The sequence below is a fragment of the Apteryx rowi genome, unplaced genomic scaffold (assembly GCF_003343035.1).
Source record: "Apteryx rowi isolate R43461 unplaced genomic scaffold, aptRow1 scaffold_108, whole genome shotgun sequence".
Classification (NCBI taxonomy): Eukaryota; Metazoa; Chordata; class Aves; order Apterygiformes; family Apterygidae; genus Apteryx; species Apteryx rowi.
Window position 1 is genome coordinate 1,050,093 of NW_020447286.1, and position 20,174 is coordinate 1,070,266.

Here is a 20,174-nt window from a genome sequence, read left to right on the forward strand (position 1 = left end):
GTATTGTTATTTCTTTGCTAATAAAGCCAGGCCCCAAATGCGGGACAGTTTCATTCTACAGAGCAAAAATAATTGTGTTTTAAAGTTATGGTCAGAAAAGTTATGGCTTCTCGTTGATCTCAAGGCTTCATGATGTTTCAAGTTATTAATGGAGTAGTCTTCTGTCCCTTCAATTAATTCTGTGCCATAGGTAGTATATGCTACTGAAAAGCATAACAATTTAAAAGAAAAGCAGCTTGCTGACACCCATGGAAAGGTTCAATGTATAATAACTGCATTGCGGCTGCAAAATCCTGAAAACCCACTTGTTTGTTGGACTACATCCACAAAGAGCTTTGGTTTGTCTTGTTAACCATACATTAACCAGATGTACAAAAATATGAGAGAGTCATTAAACCAGGTATTTAGTGCTGCAGCCTTTTCTTGGCATCCCTCTAGTTGTTCACAGGTCCAAAACGATTATTAGCTGCATCTGCTGAATGAAGATATACAGACGTGAAACATGGCTCATAATTTTGACATACCAAATGCAGAACGATTTGGAGAAACTTCTTGGGATCTTAAGCAATCACTGGGTCAGATGGTTAGAGCTAATGACAAAGTCCCCAGATTCAAAGGCCTATTTAACCGATACAGTCAGTTATTAGGGTCAAAGGAGGCATCTTTAAAGCATGGCTTCTAGTGACTTCTTCTAATGGCTTCTAGCGACTTCTTCTAATGGCTTCTAGCTTAAGACTGTTTTTAGGAAAGACCCTATGGAGGGGTCCCGTACCTCCATGTTTCATCTTAGTGGCAAACTCTGGGCCAAAGGACCAAATACCAGCATTGGCCACAAGATGCACAGATAGGAAGATAGGCAGGCAGGTAGGCAGGCTTTCTGTGTTTCACTCTCACTAGCACAAAGCAAGGACCAAGGGAGCTTTCCATCTGCTGCACAAGTGTGCTGACAGTAAAACTATTTACTAATATGGCATGCAGCTTTGTGGCTTGAAAGAATTAGGTTATATCTGGTTTTTTTCAATGACTTTTTTATTATAGGCTTTGTTAGTTGGCTTCTTTTTTCTTCACTTAATGTTTTAAAGGTTTAAATTCATGCAGACATCCTGCAACTTGAGTAAATTATACATTTTAAAAATTCTCATGAACTCTTGTCATAACAAAAAAATCGGAAAGATCAGAGGCATAACGTAATTGGGAAGATAACTGGAACTACAGTAAGCTGTACTGAGCAACCAAAAATGTCTTATCAACCTCTACAACCTCATCAGCAGCTTCAGTCTGAAACTTCTCAGGGTGCAGCTCAACAGCAGAGTAAAATCTAAATATGGAATTAATCAAGGGTTCTTCTATAATGTCCACAGTGGTCACCATGCCTAAGAATAGTGTCATTCCTGACATCTCAAGATGGGTCAAGTCATCCAGATCAGGATCCAATACAAGGGCCACTGGATCTCAGAATCTGTCAGCTTTTTCAAAGCTCTGAAGTAGGGAAGGCCTTCAGAAGTTTCGTTTCAGTCCACAGAATAACATAGATTTACGAGACAGACTAGATATTTTGTTCACTTAGATATAGTCTAAATTCCTTTTTTGTTTGTTTTTTTTTTTTTTGTGATGCAATACCAAAATACAGACTTTGACTGACGTGGGTGTAATCCCTGAAAGCTAAGTTAATAGAAATCCATTTCTGTAATATAGACAGTACTTCAGCTGCTCAGCTGACTTCACTCAGCGCTACAGGCTCAATCTTTTTCAGACAGTAGGACCATAAAACTTTGATCCTGCTGATTGTATGGTACGATAATGTTAAAACAGGGAAAGGAATTAAGCCATTGATCCAAAGCGAGGGCCTTTGAGAGAGGTACGCAGTGGTAAACCATAGGCTGCAGATGTTTTCGTGCCAGCTGTGTGCAATGCTGGCCTCCCCCGCTCTAAAATTCCCCGTACAAGTCGAGCTGGAAGGTTATATCATCGAGTACAAGTGCCAGGCATGATTTCCTCACCCCATTAGAGCCTGTGCAAAGCTCCTTGGACTGGCAGACTTTCCTGTTAATGCCTATGCAGCACTTAGCATAATAACTTAATAGCAGTGTTAGCAGCCAGTGTACTCCAATAAAATAAAATATTAATACCAAAAAAAAAAAAAGACCATTGCATTTTAACGGGCCTGGAACCATTTGCTTTGTTCCCTGCTTATTCAGTGTCTGTTTAAGCAGACTCTGCTCTTTGACCAAGAGTTTTAAGTGCTACCATAACACAAAGAGAGAAACAGTAATCATTCTTAAATAATCTTACTGCATTTGAAGAGAATGAGAACAAGGAAATTCCAAAAATTTGCACACATGTGGCAAGAGCTGTTAAAGCATATGCAGTGTAGAGCTCACCCTAAAGAGGACTTCCTTGCACGTGCTTACTGACATGCAAAAATGTTTGCAGGATCTATCTGAGAATCTGTCATCTGTGTACAAGGCAATCACACATATATTTATTACAGTAACACTCCAGAAATATTTTCCTTGAAACAATGCTGCTGCATGCTGAAAAAGACTGAACTGATTGCCGCTGGCGATAGCCCACTAACAGAAGAAAGAAGTGAAAAAGCTCCCTGATAAGCCGGGAACATCTTTCAGCAGTGTGATAAATTTGAATGACAGCAGTAATATCAGGGATTACTTATTCTCCATGGATATCCCTGACCTTGCCACTCGAGAATTCAACTAATTGGGCAGAAGAAGAAGAAGAAGAAAAAAGTAAACATATTAATTAAACTCATGCATGGGATTTTATGTGGAAACTGTCCATCCACTTTGCTTTGAAAGACAAAACACATATTTGTTTTGTTTATCCAGCTGTTAGATGATAGTTTTAAATCCCCTTGTCCATCCAGTTTAGACAAAACCTTCTGATATTTTAATCACTTGGCTAAGTGGGAGGGTTGAAATAAAGGAAGAATGTATTTCAGGGTCAGATCCTTATCGGGAGTAAATCAGCAGAAACCTATTGAAGCTAATGATACCGTAACGGATTACTTAGCCTTCTCCTTATCGCCCTGCATTATCTGGCCATCCTCATTTGCTCTAATATCTGAGAAACAGTTATGGATATCCATGGTGTTTCAAAAAAAAAAGAAAGAAAAAAGAAAGAACTTCTTTTGAATCAGGAGAAAATCTGGGTATTGGTGCCACAGGGACTTACCCTTTAACTTCCACTTAAAAAGATGCCATTAAAAACGCTTTGCTCTGTCAGTAATCCAGATCGAAGGATGTGAGCTCCGGGCTTCTGTAGGAGAGATAATTATTGGAAACCCATAAAAAACACCTAAATTCTGTTTTAATTTTCATACACAGAGCAGATGTTTTGACAGATGGATGGACTTTATTTTTGTAACTGTCCGGGAAAAGTCTGCATAACACAGCCTAATCAGTGTTACATATCTGTAGTGTTTGTTTTTCAATCTTTCTGCATTTGGCTCCTATGCTTTTGGTTGCAGACATTTTCTTTGTAATTTATTTTTTCAGGCTAATCTCTCTCTGCATAAGCCCTTCTATCAATTTGATACATAAATACTGGGAACTTCTTAAAAAATAAATGCGTATGTTTGGTTAGTAAGTCACACATACTGATCTTTATGTGGTGGGAGCCCTGCTGGAAAGCTTCATTAACACTTTAACTTCTATTCAAGGCAGCCACTCCGCTCTTATGTGCATTTTATAATAGTTGGAATTAAAATATAAAGTTAAGATCTGTGTACAGACCTGCTGGGCGTATATGACTTTAATTCACACTCTGCATGTCAGTGGCTAATAACTTCTCAACTTGTACTACAAATAGGAGCTTAATATAGTAGTATTTGTCTGCAGTGAGGTTAGTGCTTTGGCTGCAGTGTCTTAATGTGATGCAAACTGTGTTATCTATTTTAATTTCAATCAACTGTCAGCATCTGCAGCTGAGGATCTGAACTCCATAGCCTCCATCAAGCTTAGAAGAAGCAGAAGAGAGCTCATCACATAAACACCTACGAGTGTATTTGAAGTTAAAACTTTCTTCTTACTCAAAACTCTATTCTTACCCAACAAGAAGCTTCTGGGGCAATATTTCTTCTAGCAGGCCAAATTAATCTTCAGTTCCTGTATGCAAGGTAGATTGGCTTCAACTGGAAATCCTCCTGCCTCATATGCCAGCCCAGTCCGGAATAACTTATGGCATGTGCATGGCTTTATTGAAAGGTACAGATGAAAGTTAATTCGAGCAGAGAAACAAACTGACTTGTGCCCAGCATTTGGGGCAAGTGCTTTAACCACAGCATTACTGCATAGCCAGGCAGGAGCAGGAACCGATCCCTCGGCCGTGCTCTAAATGTTGGCAATCATGCCATCATGGTACTGCTTACAAAACCAGCTGCAGAAGTTATACAGCAAAAATGTTAAAAAGCAGCAATCCGAAGTTCTCCTAGTCAGGACAGAGAGAGAGAGAGAGAGAGAGAGACCTCACAGGTTATGCTAAGAGATCTCAGGCATGATGTAGGGGCTTAGCTGCTTGGATTTTAAAATAGAGCTGCTTTTGCACAGGGACTTCAGCTCTTGGGGAAACCTTATACCATTTATTGAAATATAAATGAAGATTAATCCTCTCCAGGACTAGGCAAGATAAATGAATGGGGGTTTTGAGGCCTGCAGTTACTCCCACGTTATGTACCTAATTTTGTCTTTGAATCTCTACCTCAATCATGCTGTGCCATATGCAATCACTTACGTTTTCTGCTGTATATGTATATGTATAAACTCATGCTTTAGGGCATAAACTAGTGTTTAGCTTTTTCATGGACAAGAAAATTTACCTGATATTTTGAACGACCCATTGCGAGAAGCAGGGTTAGTAGATGGAAGAATTCACAGTGATTCACTAGGGTGATTCCAGTGCTCCTCTTCTTTAGGATGTATTTTCATAACATACTTTCATAACATACGTGGTTATACTGTCTTGCCTGTGGAGAACTTTGCAAAACTTGCGTTCATTTTGATTCACATTATTAGACTAGAAGTACTTTGAACTCCAATTCCATACTGCTTTCACATATTAAAAAAAAAAGAAAAAAAGATCTCCACCTGGAAAATAACTTTAAAAAGATTAATTTTCTTCCTTCAACTGTTCTACTTAGGAAGAACAATACTCAAATGGTCTGAACATGTCCAGAATATGTTATTTTTTAACAACTTGCCATTCCTCAGGAAAGTGAAAGTGGATGCAAAGGTACCATGGGGCTGAACTCAGTGCTGAAGCGGTGCTTAAAAATCCCTGACAATTTGTTCATCGCAGTTTCCACCTCTTGGTTACGTCCCATTCCTCCTGTGGATATTTCCTCCCGTCTGCTGTGTTTTGCTGAGATACTACATTTCTGGTATTGCCTCATTCTGCTGGCGTAGACCTCTGCATTAGCAATAGGTGCTGGCCCGAGGGCATGGCAACGGGAGGTCCTGCTGCCAAGTGGGACAAGCCCAGTTAGAGGCAGAGGACGTCATGCCCGGCCTCCAGCCAAGGTCTGGTGCGGGTGCCCTCTAGCCGAGCTGACGTATCACCAGGGTCGGGAGGAGGAGAGCTGGGTGCCAGGTTTCACAACTGGAGGTGTCTGAGTGCCAGGGAATTAGCCTTGTAGCGAGGACGGGAACAGGGAAACATAGATACCGAAAAAGGAAAGGGGTTATCCAAGGCACACGTAGCAAATTACTGACTGGGAGAGCCCGGTCGCCTGAATGCACAGATACTTTACCTGATAATAGTATCTTCTTTGGCATTAATATATGCTGAGATTTGGAGTGAACCATTCAAAACGTTTAAAACTGTTACATTTTAGAGTTATGGGGAACTTTTCTTCCTCGTGTCACATAAACTAGGAAAACCTAATATTCACCATCACAGCGCAGACTCTTGCTAAGCTCAGAATATCCCTTGCAAATGTTCAGGTACGACGACGTTTCCACACATCGCAGCATATCGGTGCAGCTGTGCTTAAGCCCGGTTAGACTGAGGGAAGGATCTGCTTACCCGGCAAGTGAAATCAGTGCTAGTATTGCTATTGTTCTGGGGAGAATAGCGTTGTCTCGGAGGCCGGGCAGCAACGTCACTTTGAACTTCCTGAGTTGACAAGGGCTTAAATCAGAACTGTAACTTTACTTTGATGTCATTTATTGTGGTTTAATACCCCCTTTATTTATTTATTTTTTTTACAATCGTGTAAAATATATAAAGAAACTTAATCTGTTAGGGAGGTGTGTGAGAATTTACTGAATAGACCTTAATGGCTCCTTTATGCAGCTATAAAACACAGGGAAGCTATATTAGCAGTTTTAGCTGGACTAGGAACATTAAATTTTATATACATTTATTTGTTATTGTCAAAGGTTTATTAATGTAAGTATTTACCTTCCCCCTTGTTTAACTAGGCTGTGTATTTCTCAGATATCTATAGTAAAAATCTGTTGTGCAAGGAATTAAGGAGAATTTAAAAGCAGGGAAGAACGAGCCAAATTTGCTTTTGGAGATATAATACAAATCTGGAGTAACTCTACTGGTATTGACGTAGTTACATTACAATAAATCCTGAACAGTTGAAGGAAAAATAGGTCTATGAAAGAGTTACATTCTTCTTTTTTCCCCCCCTATCTGCCATAGGCTAATCTGGAATAATACAGTTGAAACTGATGAATTTTTTATATCTTTCCATAGAAACCGAAGAAGAGTCTGCCCCTAAGCTAAAGATGGTTCTCCATCTCACCTTTAACATATTAGCTATCTAATACCTTCTTGCTGTATATTACAGATAAGCAGTCAAACAGTATTTAGTGTATGAATATAGAGTCAGGTACCATGTTGCTGTAAATCTGAATAGCTCCACTGAAATCACCATAAACTTATTTTAGCTCGTATTTTCAGCCCATCTACCCCCAGAATTTTGAAAAGGTAGAGGTCCACTGGCCTCTAGCATTTCATGTTCTTCAGGTAGACAGTTTCTAAAAACTTCAATAAAGCATTGTAGACCACAAAGACATTTTTAAAATCATGATAAACGAAACCAGATAAGGTAAAGCATAGTGCCACTGAAACAGTGGTGAGATTCAATTTGGCCAGATGTAACCATAAGTGAGAAAATGAGGAAATTCTGAATTCTTTGAATAACGATCGAATCTTTGGTTGTTTTTAAACTATGTAGAGTCAAAGTAAGATGTTCCACCTGAAACGCAGAGTACCAAAGAGTTTAAGAAAGGATCCATTTCGGTTTTATTCATTTTTAATGTTATGTGAATTTATGGTAGTTGTTCATTTTTACTCTCCAAGGTACTGAGTTCATAACACCCTTTCATAAAGTTTTTCCATATTTCTTTCATTAAAAAACAAAGAACAACCGTATTAAGAACAATATATAAACATACAGCATAATTTTGATGATTTATTCCACGTATTTGTTTAATACTCTACCACTGTGGCACTGGAAGGCAGTCTCTGAATGTGTGTAATAGATGTATATTCGTGTTTATACATGTGTAGGAGGAAGAATATACATGCACCAGAATTTGCGGGCATTTTTGTGAAGAACGGTCGGAATGAAAAGAATTGAGAGAGACCCCTTGTAACATCCACCTCTATGTCTTTCAGTTTCCTGCTGGATTACCTCGACTATCTCTGTGTTTTCTCTTCCATCTCGGTGGGAAAGAAAGCTTAAGTAGTCAGCAGTAAGCCCAGGGCAGGGTATGACGCTGCACGCTTCTCTCTGGGGTGTTCTTTTTAATACGTTGCCACTCTCTGCTGTGCAAATAAGCAATCGAATTGGAAGGACGGTGTCATTTCAGTGCAGTCCGTTGTGTGACGCAGGGCAGCACCGTTCTGTCTGCGCAAGGCTGCTCCTTGCGTTTCCCCGCGGCGCACCTCCGACTGCGCAGGGCCCTCGCTTTGCACTGGAGCTCACTGGTTCATTTATCAAGCGAGTTACAGAGGCTGGTGATGCCAGTCAGTGAGATTTCCGTGAAGACAGTGGCTCAAAAGGTGCTTTGCCACGGGACCTGAGCCTCTTCGACAGGCGCAGCCGAGCGCCCTGCCGAAGAAGGCAACAGGGCTGCCTGCTGTGACACCTGCAAAAATGATGCCTCCGGCCTGGGGATAAATCACTTCCTTTGGCAAGTGATGGGGCAGTAGAATTTTTTACTCTTCCTTCCCTCTCCCACTACTCTAATTGTGCTTTTTGTTGCTGATTGGCATTTTCCATTTGCAAATAAAGGCAAAATTTGTTTTTAATAATATTGCTTTGTAGAAAATCTTTTTTTTATTTATTTTTATACTTTGTAAAAATTATACAACACCAAATCTCCATAGAAAAGTTTCCTTAGTTTTTAATATAAACTGTACTGGAAATGGCTATTTTATGTCAATGTACTTATTCTTCTCCAACTTGCAATCCATTTTTTGTAACATTGTGTCAGTATACTGACACTTCACAGGCATTGACATATTTATTTTCATTGTTCAACCTGATTGAACTAAAAACTATTAAATAAACAGAAAAAGTTGACACTGATTGTCAGGTTAGACTTGTTTCCTTTTAAATAAAATTAGGCATTAATAATAACATTTTTTGTTAACAGACTACAGATAATATTTTTGCTAGGGACTGTTAGTGTTACTATTACATTTTTAATTGCTGAGAACTAGAATTATTGATGGTGAATAATTTACTTAGGTAGAAAATAGAATGTCCAAACCTTGCAAAGCTTATAGTCTAGGTGATGTGAATAGTTGCCTTAGAGATGAGCATGTGTATATGTCTTTGTAAAACTGGCCCCTAAGCATTTACAGTAGAGGTGAGACAGCATGCATATTATTGTTAAAATGTTATATCAGTGATTTATTTTTCATCAACTTGTTCCATCTGGCCCATCATTTTTTCTAATTGTTACTTAATTGAATACAAGCAAGCAATTGCTCCATTTCTCTTCATTATTTCACTCTGACATATTTCCGTAAATGGGTTTTGTCTTACAAACATAGCAATAACCTTAATTATAAAGGTGAAGAGTGTCTGAAGGAAAAAAAAAACAAAAAAAAACCCAGGAAAATTATTTGTATAATCTTTTCTTCAGGGGTAGATACTTTATTAAATGACAACCAAAGATATTTAAATGAGATCCTCAATCAAGGTGTTTATTAAATGCCTAGTGGTAAACAAGCTCATAAACAGCATGAAATGATCACACCTTTAAAATCTGTTCCTTCTGCCATGCATCCCCAACACAGAAAAGCTCCCATTAGTCATAATCACTGCTTGAATTAACTTTGTGGATATATATATATATTTTTTTCTCCCATTTCTTCACAGAGAGAATGTGCTAATTTCATCAAGGTGCTTAAGGCTTATAATCAAACGCACTTGTACGCCTGTGGAACAGGGGCTTTTCATCCAGTGTGCGCCTATATTGAAGTCGGAAGCCATCCTGAGGTAAAATATCTTAAAACATATATTTCCCTTTTTCGTCTTTGCAGTCATTGCTGTTTAGCCATGATCTCTGTCTGCCAAAATTGCCCTCATTTCTGTGGCTTGGGTGGTGGACCTTGTAGGACTTGCTGCCGAAGCCGCTGCTGACGTGCCGCCCGACAAATCATACAGCCTCCATGTGTTTCCATCCTCCCTCCACCATCCTTTCCTCCGGAGTCGTAAATAAATACAAATAAGCCCACGCTGGTCTGTGAAGCTGAATGCACCGTGGGGAGCGATAGCAGCTCTGAGAGGGTGCGGCGGCGGCTGCGCGCTCGCTCCGAGGCCGCCCGTGTCCTCGGCTCTCCTGGCGGTGGCGCGGTCTGGCGCCGAGGCTACGTTTTCTTTCCTTAATTTTTAGCAAAAAAATGAATAGCTTTTTCTTTTTTCTTTCCCCATTTTTTTTTTTTAAATCTCTTAGTGCTGTGGAAAGCATGGAGTAGCTTTTGTGCTGTTTTGCCAGTGATCGCCATAACTGAATAGATAAGCACGGTCTTCTCTGGGTGAAAAACAATGTCACTCGCTGAAGGCCCTGGGACTGTGCTGATTTTCCTGGCTGAAGATTTTACTAGAATGTCTCTGTGCTCTGGCCACTTCATTTTAATCCTTAGCCTTTCCACAAAAGCCGATTTTTTATTTTGGTATTAAAATGGGTACACAATACAAGTGAGTCTACTTTGCTTTCAGTCTGGCTTAACTCAACATTGCTCCATGGACTGTTTCAATTTATCAGCCAGACTCTTGATGTGTTTGCAGCAGGCACTTATTTAATTTATGAATATGTTTTATTGGTGAATCCAAAACTGTGTTACTTGTGGCTTCTGAAGAGCAGCTATTTCAAGTCACCTTATGGTTTTGCCATTCTGATTTCCCTGGAAATAAAGACATTGCTGTTAAATGAATGAGAACTCACTCAGTTATTTAAAAATCAGAATTTTTCCTTGTAAATTAACAGACCTTTTGAGTGTTAACTATATAGTTATAGTCTGGAAATCATTTTTCTCTATAAAAATGTCTTTTGGTATTTGAAACATGAGTCTTCATAATGTTCTAAGCATAAGGTTTTGAAGGGATAAAGGAGCTGCAGAGTAGAAGGAGTTTTTTTGTTTTGTTTTGTTTTGTTTTTTTAATATATATATTCTTTAATGCTTTATTCCAGAATGCATTCTTGGCAATTAGTGATTGTCTCTTGACCACACACAGTATGTCATTGCTTACTGCATTAAACAGATTCTCTGCTTCCTGAGATCCATTTGGGAATTGGTAGACATATTAATTAACTCGTGTTCTGTAAGATGTGTGTCAATCAATTCTTGGCTATCTGCCAAGTGAATCTATCTGCAGAGAGATAGCTGGTATGAGGTCATTTACTTTTACATTTGGCTGTTTTATGAGTGTACCGTAAAGCTAACACACACTTTATCAAGGATTTATAGCAAGGATGTTCAGAAACTAGAGGCCAGATCCAACCTTGGTTTAACATTCGGGATTTTGAAAGACTTGTGTCAATGATGTGTTTGTCCTTGGAGCTGAAAAAGAATAGCTGTGTTAGCTTCCTTTTAGCAGTCCATAGCTATCAACAAAATCTAAATCCTTGCTTTCTTGATCATTTGTGCAGTGAGTTTGTTAGTGCCCATGTGCCTGAATCTTTCTCATGAAGCTCGGTTTCAGCTTCACAAGCCAGGGCAGTAAGAAGTGCATTTATCTGAACTGCCTCGGACCCATTACAGTTTGATTTCCTTTTCATACTTAAACCGTGAGTGAAACCATTCTCACCTGCCCTTTCAGTGGCACAAGGTCCTGTATCCTCTGCACTACCTCGGATGGTCATGCAGGAGGGGTCTCTACCTTCTCAGTCCAGGTCAGCCCGTGCAGAGAGAAGATGGGGCAGGCAGGAGGTAGCTGTACCCTCCGCTTCTCAGGCTTTGCAAACTGGGTGGTCAGCCAGGGTACCATCCCTTCTGACAGTGACAGTCAGTCTAATAAATGAGCTGATTAGGTTTTGCAATGAAGAACAATCTTCACCGTCTCTCTCAAAGCTAGAGCCTGCTCCTTCTTTTCCTGTGCACTAACCAACTAGCCAGGAATTTCAAATGTCTGGAAGAGGAGGGAGCTTGATTGACAGTAACTATTAAAGTTACTAAGAATGGAGGAAACAATATTAACCCCTACCTCCCTGCGCGCTGCATCTGCAAGAGCCAGGTGGTTTATGCTGTCATGTCACACAGCAGCACTGGACATGTCCACGAGCCAGGTGGCTCTTCTCTGTCATACATGTTTTATACCTCCTGAGCATACTGAAAAAGGTAAAAAGCATAAATGAAGGCAAGCAGTTGATTTTGAATTAAAAAATTGTCGTCTAGAACATTTCCTGAAGATTCACTTGCCACCACAACACTTTCAGAAAATTAACTGACTTCTCCATCTGCTTATTTATTTTCAAGCACTTGTAAGAGAGAGGTAAACATGAACTGATGAGGGGAATAGCCGGGAAATGTACCGACAGTCTAATAGGACTGCTTGTTTATGTGATCTCCAAATGTAACCCACCAGTCTGAGTACAGTGGAGAAGAGAAAATGAGTATGCTTCTAACCGAAGAGAAGTGAAATAAATTAAAAAAAAAAAGAGTGGGAAGTGATAGAAAGAGACACTAGAAGCAATTGGAATGGATTGCAAGAGCCTGGAATATAGCACAGTTTTTATGATTGGGAAGAGGAAATAAACTACTTTGTCTGACAGTCATAAAGTAATAGGAATGAGAATTGTTAAATCTGTTGCATATCTCTTCTATATGAAGCAGCATATTACAGTCCCATTCCATATTGGAAGAAAACCATTTCTAGTGATGAAACTAGGCAGATCTAATTGAGTTTGATGAAGTACAGTAAAAGAAATAATAATAAAAAAGTAAAAGGATATGAACAGCATGCTGTGCATCTGATTAAAAATGATCTGTGCAAATGTATATAACCTAATATGTTGTGAATTACACCGCATTCTAAGGAGTAAAGCAGACTAATCTTCGTTTAAATCCATTCCAGATGTGTAAGTGAATAGCCACAGTATTTAGAGAGAAGAATACAGTTAATGTTTGAATAGACTTTCTTATAACACGTAGGCTTGAGAACTTATTCAGGGAAGACAAAGAACATGTATAGATAGAAAGTATCTGAGAGGAACCTCCTGATTTGGACGATCTGAATCATCCACTGGAGAAACACTATTTCTACCTTGACTGATAGGGCAAATTGGTTCATACTCAAAAGTCTATACTATATCTATAGTATGTGTCTGAAGTTAGGAGAGGTGACCTAGCGTAGACACCTACCCCTACTTTAGGTCTCTACAGTTAGGCAACTCATGGCAGTCTCCCCACGTGAAGCAATATAATACAAGAAAGCAATTACTACATAATACAGGAAGGTAATTAGGTAACGTTCTGCTTTGCTCCCACTGATTTCTGAGGAAACAGGGTTGAATGCATAGGAATGTTATACTCACGGTTGCAAGATCGCCTAAGTCAGATCTGTGCTTAAAAGGAACAAATCCAACTGCGGGGAGACACAGAGGCGCATTAAAGCCACCAGAAAACCACAGCAGGATGCGGAATGCACCTGTCTGTGCGTGTCCGCGCGGGGGGCAGCAGCACTACGCGCTTTCCCCATCACTCCCTTTGGGGTAGTTTGCACGAACCAGCAGGGAACAGTCCTGCTCAGGAAAGAGCAGGATTTTCCATTTACTTAACCCTTGCACACAGGTGGAAGTCTAGCGAATGCCCTGTAGAACCCTTTTTTTAACACTCAGGCATTGCGAGAGCCACCCAAAATCATTTGCCAGCTCCTCATCGGGAATGCATTAGAGTTTCTTCAGCAGAGGTAAATCAATAGACGCTGTCTGCAGAACTAGCCCCCCATCTTTTATTGCCTCCTAATTCCAAATTTCTTGTTGTTGTCCAACAGATTAAAACTTGTTTTTAGCTGGATGAACTTAAAAGATCTGGGATCACTTTACTTGTAGGTTATTTCTCATTCTTAATAAATAAAGAAGCTCTAAATTTAGGTCAGATTTATGATGTACATAAAACATTAAGTTATTGCATATGAAGTTATATAATGCTACCACCTGTAACATATTTGCTTTTTCCGGTCTCTGTGCATTTTGAAAATCTTTGGTTCAACTCATAAAATTTTGCTAAGCTATACCTTCCACTCTTTTTGTCCCTTCTGTACTTCACATTAGAAGTCCAGAGTGCATTTGCTAAGCAAGGGACATCCTGTTTTGATACATTTATGTATCTGTCTTTTTTATATATATATATGTGTGTGTGTGTGTGTGTGTGTGTGTGTATGTATATTATATACATATACACACACACAATATAAATATAGCAATGGAAGAGCAGGTTTTTCCTAAAAGAATAACTTTGAAGGAACACACTACTTGAAGGACCACTGCTACTGCTGGTAGAAAAAAGCTTGTTCTGTTTCATTATCTAACATAAAATTCAGGGTAAAACATTGACTTCACTAGTAGCAGATGTAGCATAAATTGGCATAAATTCTTTGAAGACAGTGTAGCTGTGTCAGTTTACATCAGTTAAGATTCTGGCCTGTGGTTTTTAAGTGAAATATTTGAGCAAATGATTTTTTAAATTAAGACTCACCTCAGGCTAATTTGCTTTCCATCTAATTAATGCTAATATGGCATTTATGTGCTTGCCAAATATTAAAAAAAGGAAATCTACCGTAACAAGTATAAAGAAAAATGATACTGTTAAAGGATGATTCTTGTCTGGGATATAACAATTCTAATCATAATTATAATCACAGAGAAATGTCAGTAAAGGGAGATCTAGTTTATAGATCTATAGCAGCCTATTTCAGTTCAAAGATGCTTTAATCTTCCAAACCAATAGCTATCATGTTACTATAGGACTCAAAAATAAGGCTTAAAGAGGTGGATCTCTAGCTAGTGCACGGGGTAAGTATCTTAAGAGCACTGCTTTCGTTTGCCTAGCTGCTTCTGCCACCATCTCTCAGATGTTTCCAGGCCTTCATCTTGTTTTGGAAAAAGTAGGACAATGAGTTCTGCTATACTGGGAAGCTCCAGGCTACTGGAAGCTTTGTGGTGGTGGTGTTTCAGGTCTGCAGAGGATGGCAGGGAGCAGAGTAGTCGCCGTGACGCCTGGATCTGTCCAGGAATCTCACAGGGTCAGTGGCCAAAGCTGCGAAATTGCGAAGAAAGAGGCTGAATCCCCTGGAGGCTGCTGGATCTGCAAACCATCACTTCTGGTGTTCCACACTGCATGGATTTCCCGTCCGTTTGGCTACCTTGTGTGAAAACTCTGCATAAAATCAGGCTTTTCACACATGTACAATTTACCTCCGCTTGTCAAAAAGAATAAATCTTGGCATAGTTGGGACCTTCCTAGCATTTTGGAAGTATATCATTTTATATACAGTTATATGTAGCTATATATAGAATAGACTTCTTTTTTCCAAGTCATAATTCATTATGTCATTGGTTGGGAACGGGAAGTTTCCAGTGACCCAGAGGCAGTATTTACCAGAGGAGCGGAGGAGCGGGAGAGGAAGCATGACGGCCCTTCGCCCTAAGACTGCCTCAGTGAGCCATTTGTGCTGGCAACATCTGACAGACATTTCTGTAAGGAAACTAGGGCACGTTGTTGGAAGCGCTACGTATTTTTAAGCAACATCGTGCAGTAGCGTGCATTTCCGACAAGCCTTGTGCTACGTCCCAAGTGGCACCTCTCATTACATGGCGTTATCTTGTGATAAAGTTACACAAGTAGAAGGTCATTAAAAAGTGGTAATTTGATTCCCTTTTAAAAGACTTTTTGAAAAACTCCATAAATCCCTTTGTAAACAGATATGAATCAGGTTCATGGTTAAATCCCATTATTTATGAAGGCCTGTCTTTGAATGTATTGCAGATCTCCTTTTACCTTAGCTGTATTTTGAACAGTTTTATTTGCTACCAGAGAAGTTAAACTAGGTATCCTCAATTTTTTCAAAACTCTGTCATGTCATCTGAACCAAAAGATAATTCCAATAAAAACTTATTTCCAGAGTCGATCCTTTAAAGTAGGACTATTAGGCTTTATGTGATAATTTAGCTGTCGGAATAGTTTAATTTATGAGGTAAACTTTTCTTAATGGAATACCTCACATGGCAGCAGTGGCTGACATCTCTCCTACCCCTCACTGCTGTGAAAGTCTAGCTGCTACAGGCATTTTATCCACCAAAAAGGGAGATACCGAAGAGAGATTTTTTTGTAAGGCAAGTATCCTATTTTTAGCAAGATGGGAGCTGATTTGTTAACACAAAGTAGAATACATACTCAACCCTTGATGTAAAACACACATCATCATTTAAATTTGCAGCTAGTGTTCATTTTTCTGACATATTCAAATAGGAAGGAAGTGTCCTTATGACAGCTGAACATTTGAGTACTAGCTGATCCACTTGGTCTTCAGCTTACCAGTGTCAAGGTACGTTTGTTAGAATAGGGCTATTCCAGACCACATAAGTGCAAAGGATCTGGCTCAATATCTGAAAATTCAGATGTGGTAGAAATACCCTTTTGGGAGGGGGAAGTGTTTAGCAAAGGGGTCATGCTTTAATCATTGACAGGAAACATGAACATCTCAGGTTTTCAGCTGTCATGCAATGCATTCAGTTCTGCCCTTGCATATTTCATAATTACACCTAAGTAATTTGGAATCTATTTATGTCTGAAGTGACAGAAAGTCAGTAATTATGTCTGAGGTTCACTTTGAGATTTACAAGCTGAACATTTACATGCAGGAAATGGGGTCGAGTTTTAAACTGCCGCAAGTCAAAACAGTGCAGTTGGCTATTTTATTTCTTCACCTTTATTCCTCAGTCTAGTGACTTAATTGGTTTAGGTAAAGGGGAAGCACAATTCTTTCGTTAGTCGTACCAAGAAGAGGTATAAGATACGATGAGAAGCAGAACAAAGACGTGGAATTTACAACTGCAAGGGCCATTTGTTGCACAGCAGAAACCACTAATGAATCTCCTATTATTATTCAAGTCTGATCAGTTCAGCTATTCAGCAACCAACTTTTGTTTAGGACTTGATAAATATATCCAAATTGCTATGGCAGACCTCCCAGTTTATTCTTAAGAACAACAACAACAAAAAAAATCAACTCCAGAACCATCTTACCTTATACATATGTTTTAAGGAAAATTTAAATGAAAGTCACTCTGCAGGTGACGTTCCATTGTTTTGCAGCTTGGCTTTAATTGAAAACTTTCCTGAGATGAAAGAGAACTGGCAAGAATATGGTTTGTAGCAAGCGTCAGTGTTTCCGTGAATCTGGTCTGGTCACCAGAGAGATGCAGTGACGCAAAATGAACCTTCGCAGGAGAAAGATCCTGCATACTCTCCTCCACTGGAAAAAAAAAAAAAAAATCTAAAACAAAATAACTATTAACAATAAAAATTTTCAGATTTTCTCAGTGCAAAAAGACTCTAGTATGAACGATAGTGTCAAATTTGAACCCACTGCCTCCTAATGAGTGGAATCTATGCGCTAGCACGCTTTCACCGAGATAACTGAGAACCCCATTGTTCCCTGAACGTACGTTACTCTCGGCCTTCTGTTGCCGAGAAATGCCCGTTGATTACAGTGGAGAACTGTATACAGTATGCCACAGCTGAATGACTTTCATGAATAAGAAACTAAAGCCAGTCGACATATTCATTAGGTTCAAAGAAATGAGCCTCAGAACTGTGGGAAAACTTTTGTTTATGCTGCTAGAAGGGAGAAAAAAAGAGTGAGATAGAAAGAGACCTCCATGGAAGTGAATTCATGGAGTGGAGCATGCACACGCACATGCACACACACGCACACACACACAACCGCTGAGCGAATTTTCACTTATATCACACGTAACGCCATGCTTTGTGAATCCATGCCTTAAAAGCATATCACAGAAAGGATGAGTGTCTTAGAGTATGTTCAGATAATACGTGATTCAAGTTAAAGACATCTCTTACAATCTGGCTCTAATTTCCGTTTGTGTGTGTGCTGTTTTTTTCCTAGTAACAGTTGTCTTCAGTGGAGTTCTCTATGAGTTATTCCGGTGTACCTAAGACTTAAGTTCACTCTTCTTTTGTATTGTTGGAGAGAAAGCATGAATTTCTAGCATTGCTTGAGTGATGAGTCGGAGTTTTGTGATTGCTTTAGGAAAATGATTGTTACCACAGGAGCTGAGAATACATCCAGTGTTTGCATTTGGGCATTAATTATTTTTCTATCAATCAATTAAAGGATGTTATGATGAATTATTTATTTCCAGAATATAAATATTCACATTGGCAACTTTAATACCTCATCTTATCATAAGACAATACAGTTTTGCTAAATCATTACAAATTTACGTTGTATTTTTGTAGAGAGATGGCATTCATATGAAGATTACGATACCATTTTCAGGGTGGGAATATTACCTTCATTCATCAACTGAGTCCATAATGTTTCTAGTAGCATAAAACTTGAGCATTTTCCTCTTGTTAGAGTAACAATTGAAAACATTAACCCAACTTTGCAGTCATGCAACACATGCAAAATTTCATCCACACATCTCCAGAAGCAAAAGACAAATATGGCTGAATCCTTTGATCTCTAGACCAACATGAGGGAGAAAAAAAAATATCAAACCACCATCTGTTGGAAAAACAATTTAATAAAAACAATGGTAAACCAGCATATAAGATACACTGACTTAATTAAGGAAATGACTTATAAATAAAATAATTTCTTGATTTAGAGGTGCAGGGGGAAGCAAAACTGAAAGAGGGAGTTACCTAGAACATATTTGGATAGACCAGCATCAAAGGAGCATTATTCTTAGTTAGATCCATGTCACAAAGCTCCAGCTGACAGGGGCTGACCTCTTGAAGAAGAATTGCATTTTAAGTGTGATTTCTGCAGCTGAAGGAAGTGACTGTATTGTGTTTGTAGCTCAGTACAAACATCTTGTCAAATAGGTTTTAAACAAGCAGTATCACAAAGCAGCAGGTTTCAGCTGTGGGTGATGTTCCACATATAAGCCATGGAGCTGTGAAACGTAGAGCAGCAGACGAACCAGAGCTTGCGCTAAATGTTCAGACTGGAGGACCTCATCACGAGTGTATTGACGTTAATGAACTCCTCAGGAGTTTGTCTGAAACTTTATGAGAGCTGGTGTCGTAGACAAGTGCTTTTCCAGCCTGATTCCTAAATGTATTAGGCATATCTGACCCTGAGAAGTAACATACCCAGGCATCTTTAAACACTGAGTTGGAAAACCTTGCCTATTTTCACACTTTTAGACCCAACCTAAAATTTATCCTTTCTGCGTGACCTTAGCGGTATATAGCCTTGGCAATTGCCTTTGGAGGGGTCTTGGAGGTGTGTAAAGTGGTTGTGCAAGTCGTTCAATGAAGAGAGAGGCCCATGCCTTAGCTTCTGCCCCAAACCTCCCTCCTTCTGAGGCTGGCACTGACTGTCAGAATCCCAAATTCCTGGAAAAGGAGCATTTCCGCAAAGGAAAGATGAGAACACTCATGGATTTAAGAGCAAACTTTTAAACATATTCAGGAAAAAAAAAAAGTGACTTTCCACAATGGGAGGCCTCCTTGGTGTGTTTCCAAGCTCCTTATGCATCTCTTTCTTTCATCAACAGCTGCATTTGGCATGACTAAGCTGGCTTCTCCATAATGATTAAATCTTGTTTTGCCTTTGATAAATAGCAGAGCAACTGCAGGTGAAGCTACCATTTCTTTGAGTAAATAGCAGTACACAGGTATTTCCAGTGGTTGCCTGGTGGAAGAGTAAATAATTGTTCTTCTCTTACTATCTTGACCATCCGCACTTTTATGTAAAGATTCATTTTTATGTGAAAATGCTTTCATAATACTTTCCAGATGCCTTCTTGCCTTTACAAGGTTTTGAAACTGAATTTCTTCTCTGTCCTCTGTTATACAAAGATTGTCTTGAATTTGTTGCTATCTAAATATGTTCAAATCATAAAAAAACACTATTCAGTTCAGTAAGAAAATAATGCTAAAGGTAGATGCTTTGATTAATGGTTAACAATTTGCTTCTTAACAAGATGAAAATGGACCAAACTTTGTAAAATAATAGACGTGAATTAATCCTGTATATGCCCTACCTAAGCAGAAGATAGCTGCAGAAGGAATGATGTCTAGAAAACAAGAGCAGATATAGTTTAACCATTGTAAGATATAGTTTAGCCATTGTATCACTTTCTAACTTTGCTAAATACCTTTAGAAAGGGTAAAGAAAATCAGTATAGAAGCTTTCATCTTTTCGCATCATGTGTTTTGCTGGCACAAGATGACACAGATAGATTAACAGTCAGGTATTTCAAGATCTTAAAAGTCTGACAGGAAAGAAAAATCCTTCACACTTCTTTAAACAATACTTTTATGTGAATATGAAACCTAGTCCGGCACTGTACTCTTGATTGCTGCAACAGCACCCATCAGCAGGAAGAGAATCCAGGCTTAGGGATGGGTCAGGGCAGAGAGTGTGCTTTGTGCAAGGAAGGAACTTGGGACTGTGCATAAAATTATCTAAAAATGATAGACATGCAAGC

At 39.1% G+C, this 20,174-nt stretch overlaps 1 protein-coding gene across 1 annotated transcript in view; it reads left to right on the forward strand.

The window, feature by feature from the left end:
* Nucleotides 1-20,174, forward strand: part of SEMA3A (semaphorin 3A) — a 173,860-nt gene that overhangs the window by 60,896 nt on the left and 92,790 nt on the right. The window contains exon 5 of the mRNA XM_026071286.1: nt 9,362-9,481. Within this exon, the coding sequence (XP_025927071.1) occupies nt 9,362-9,481 (120 nt within the window). The remainder of the gene's footprint in view (nt 1-9,361; nt 9,482-20,174) is intronic.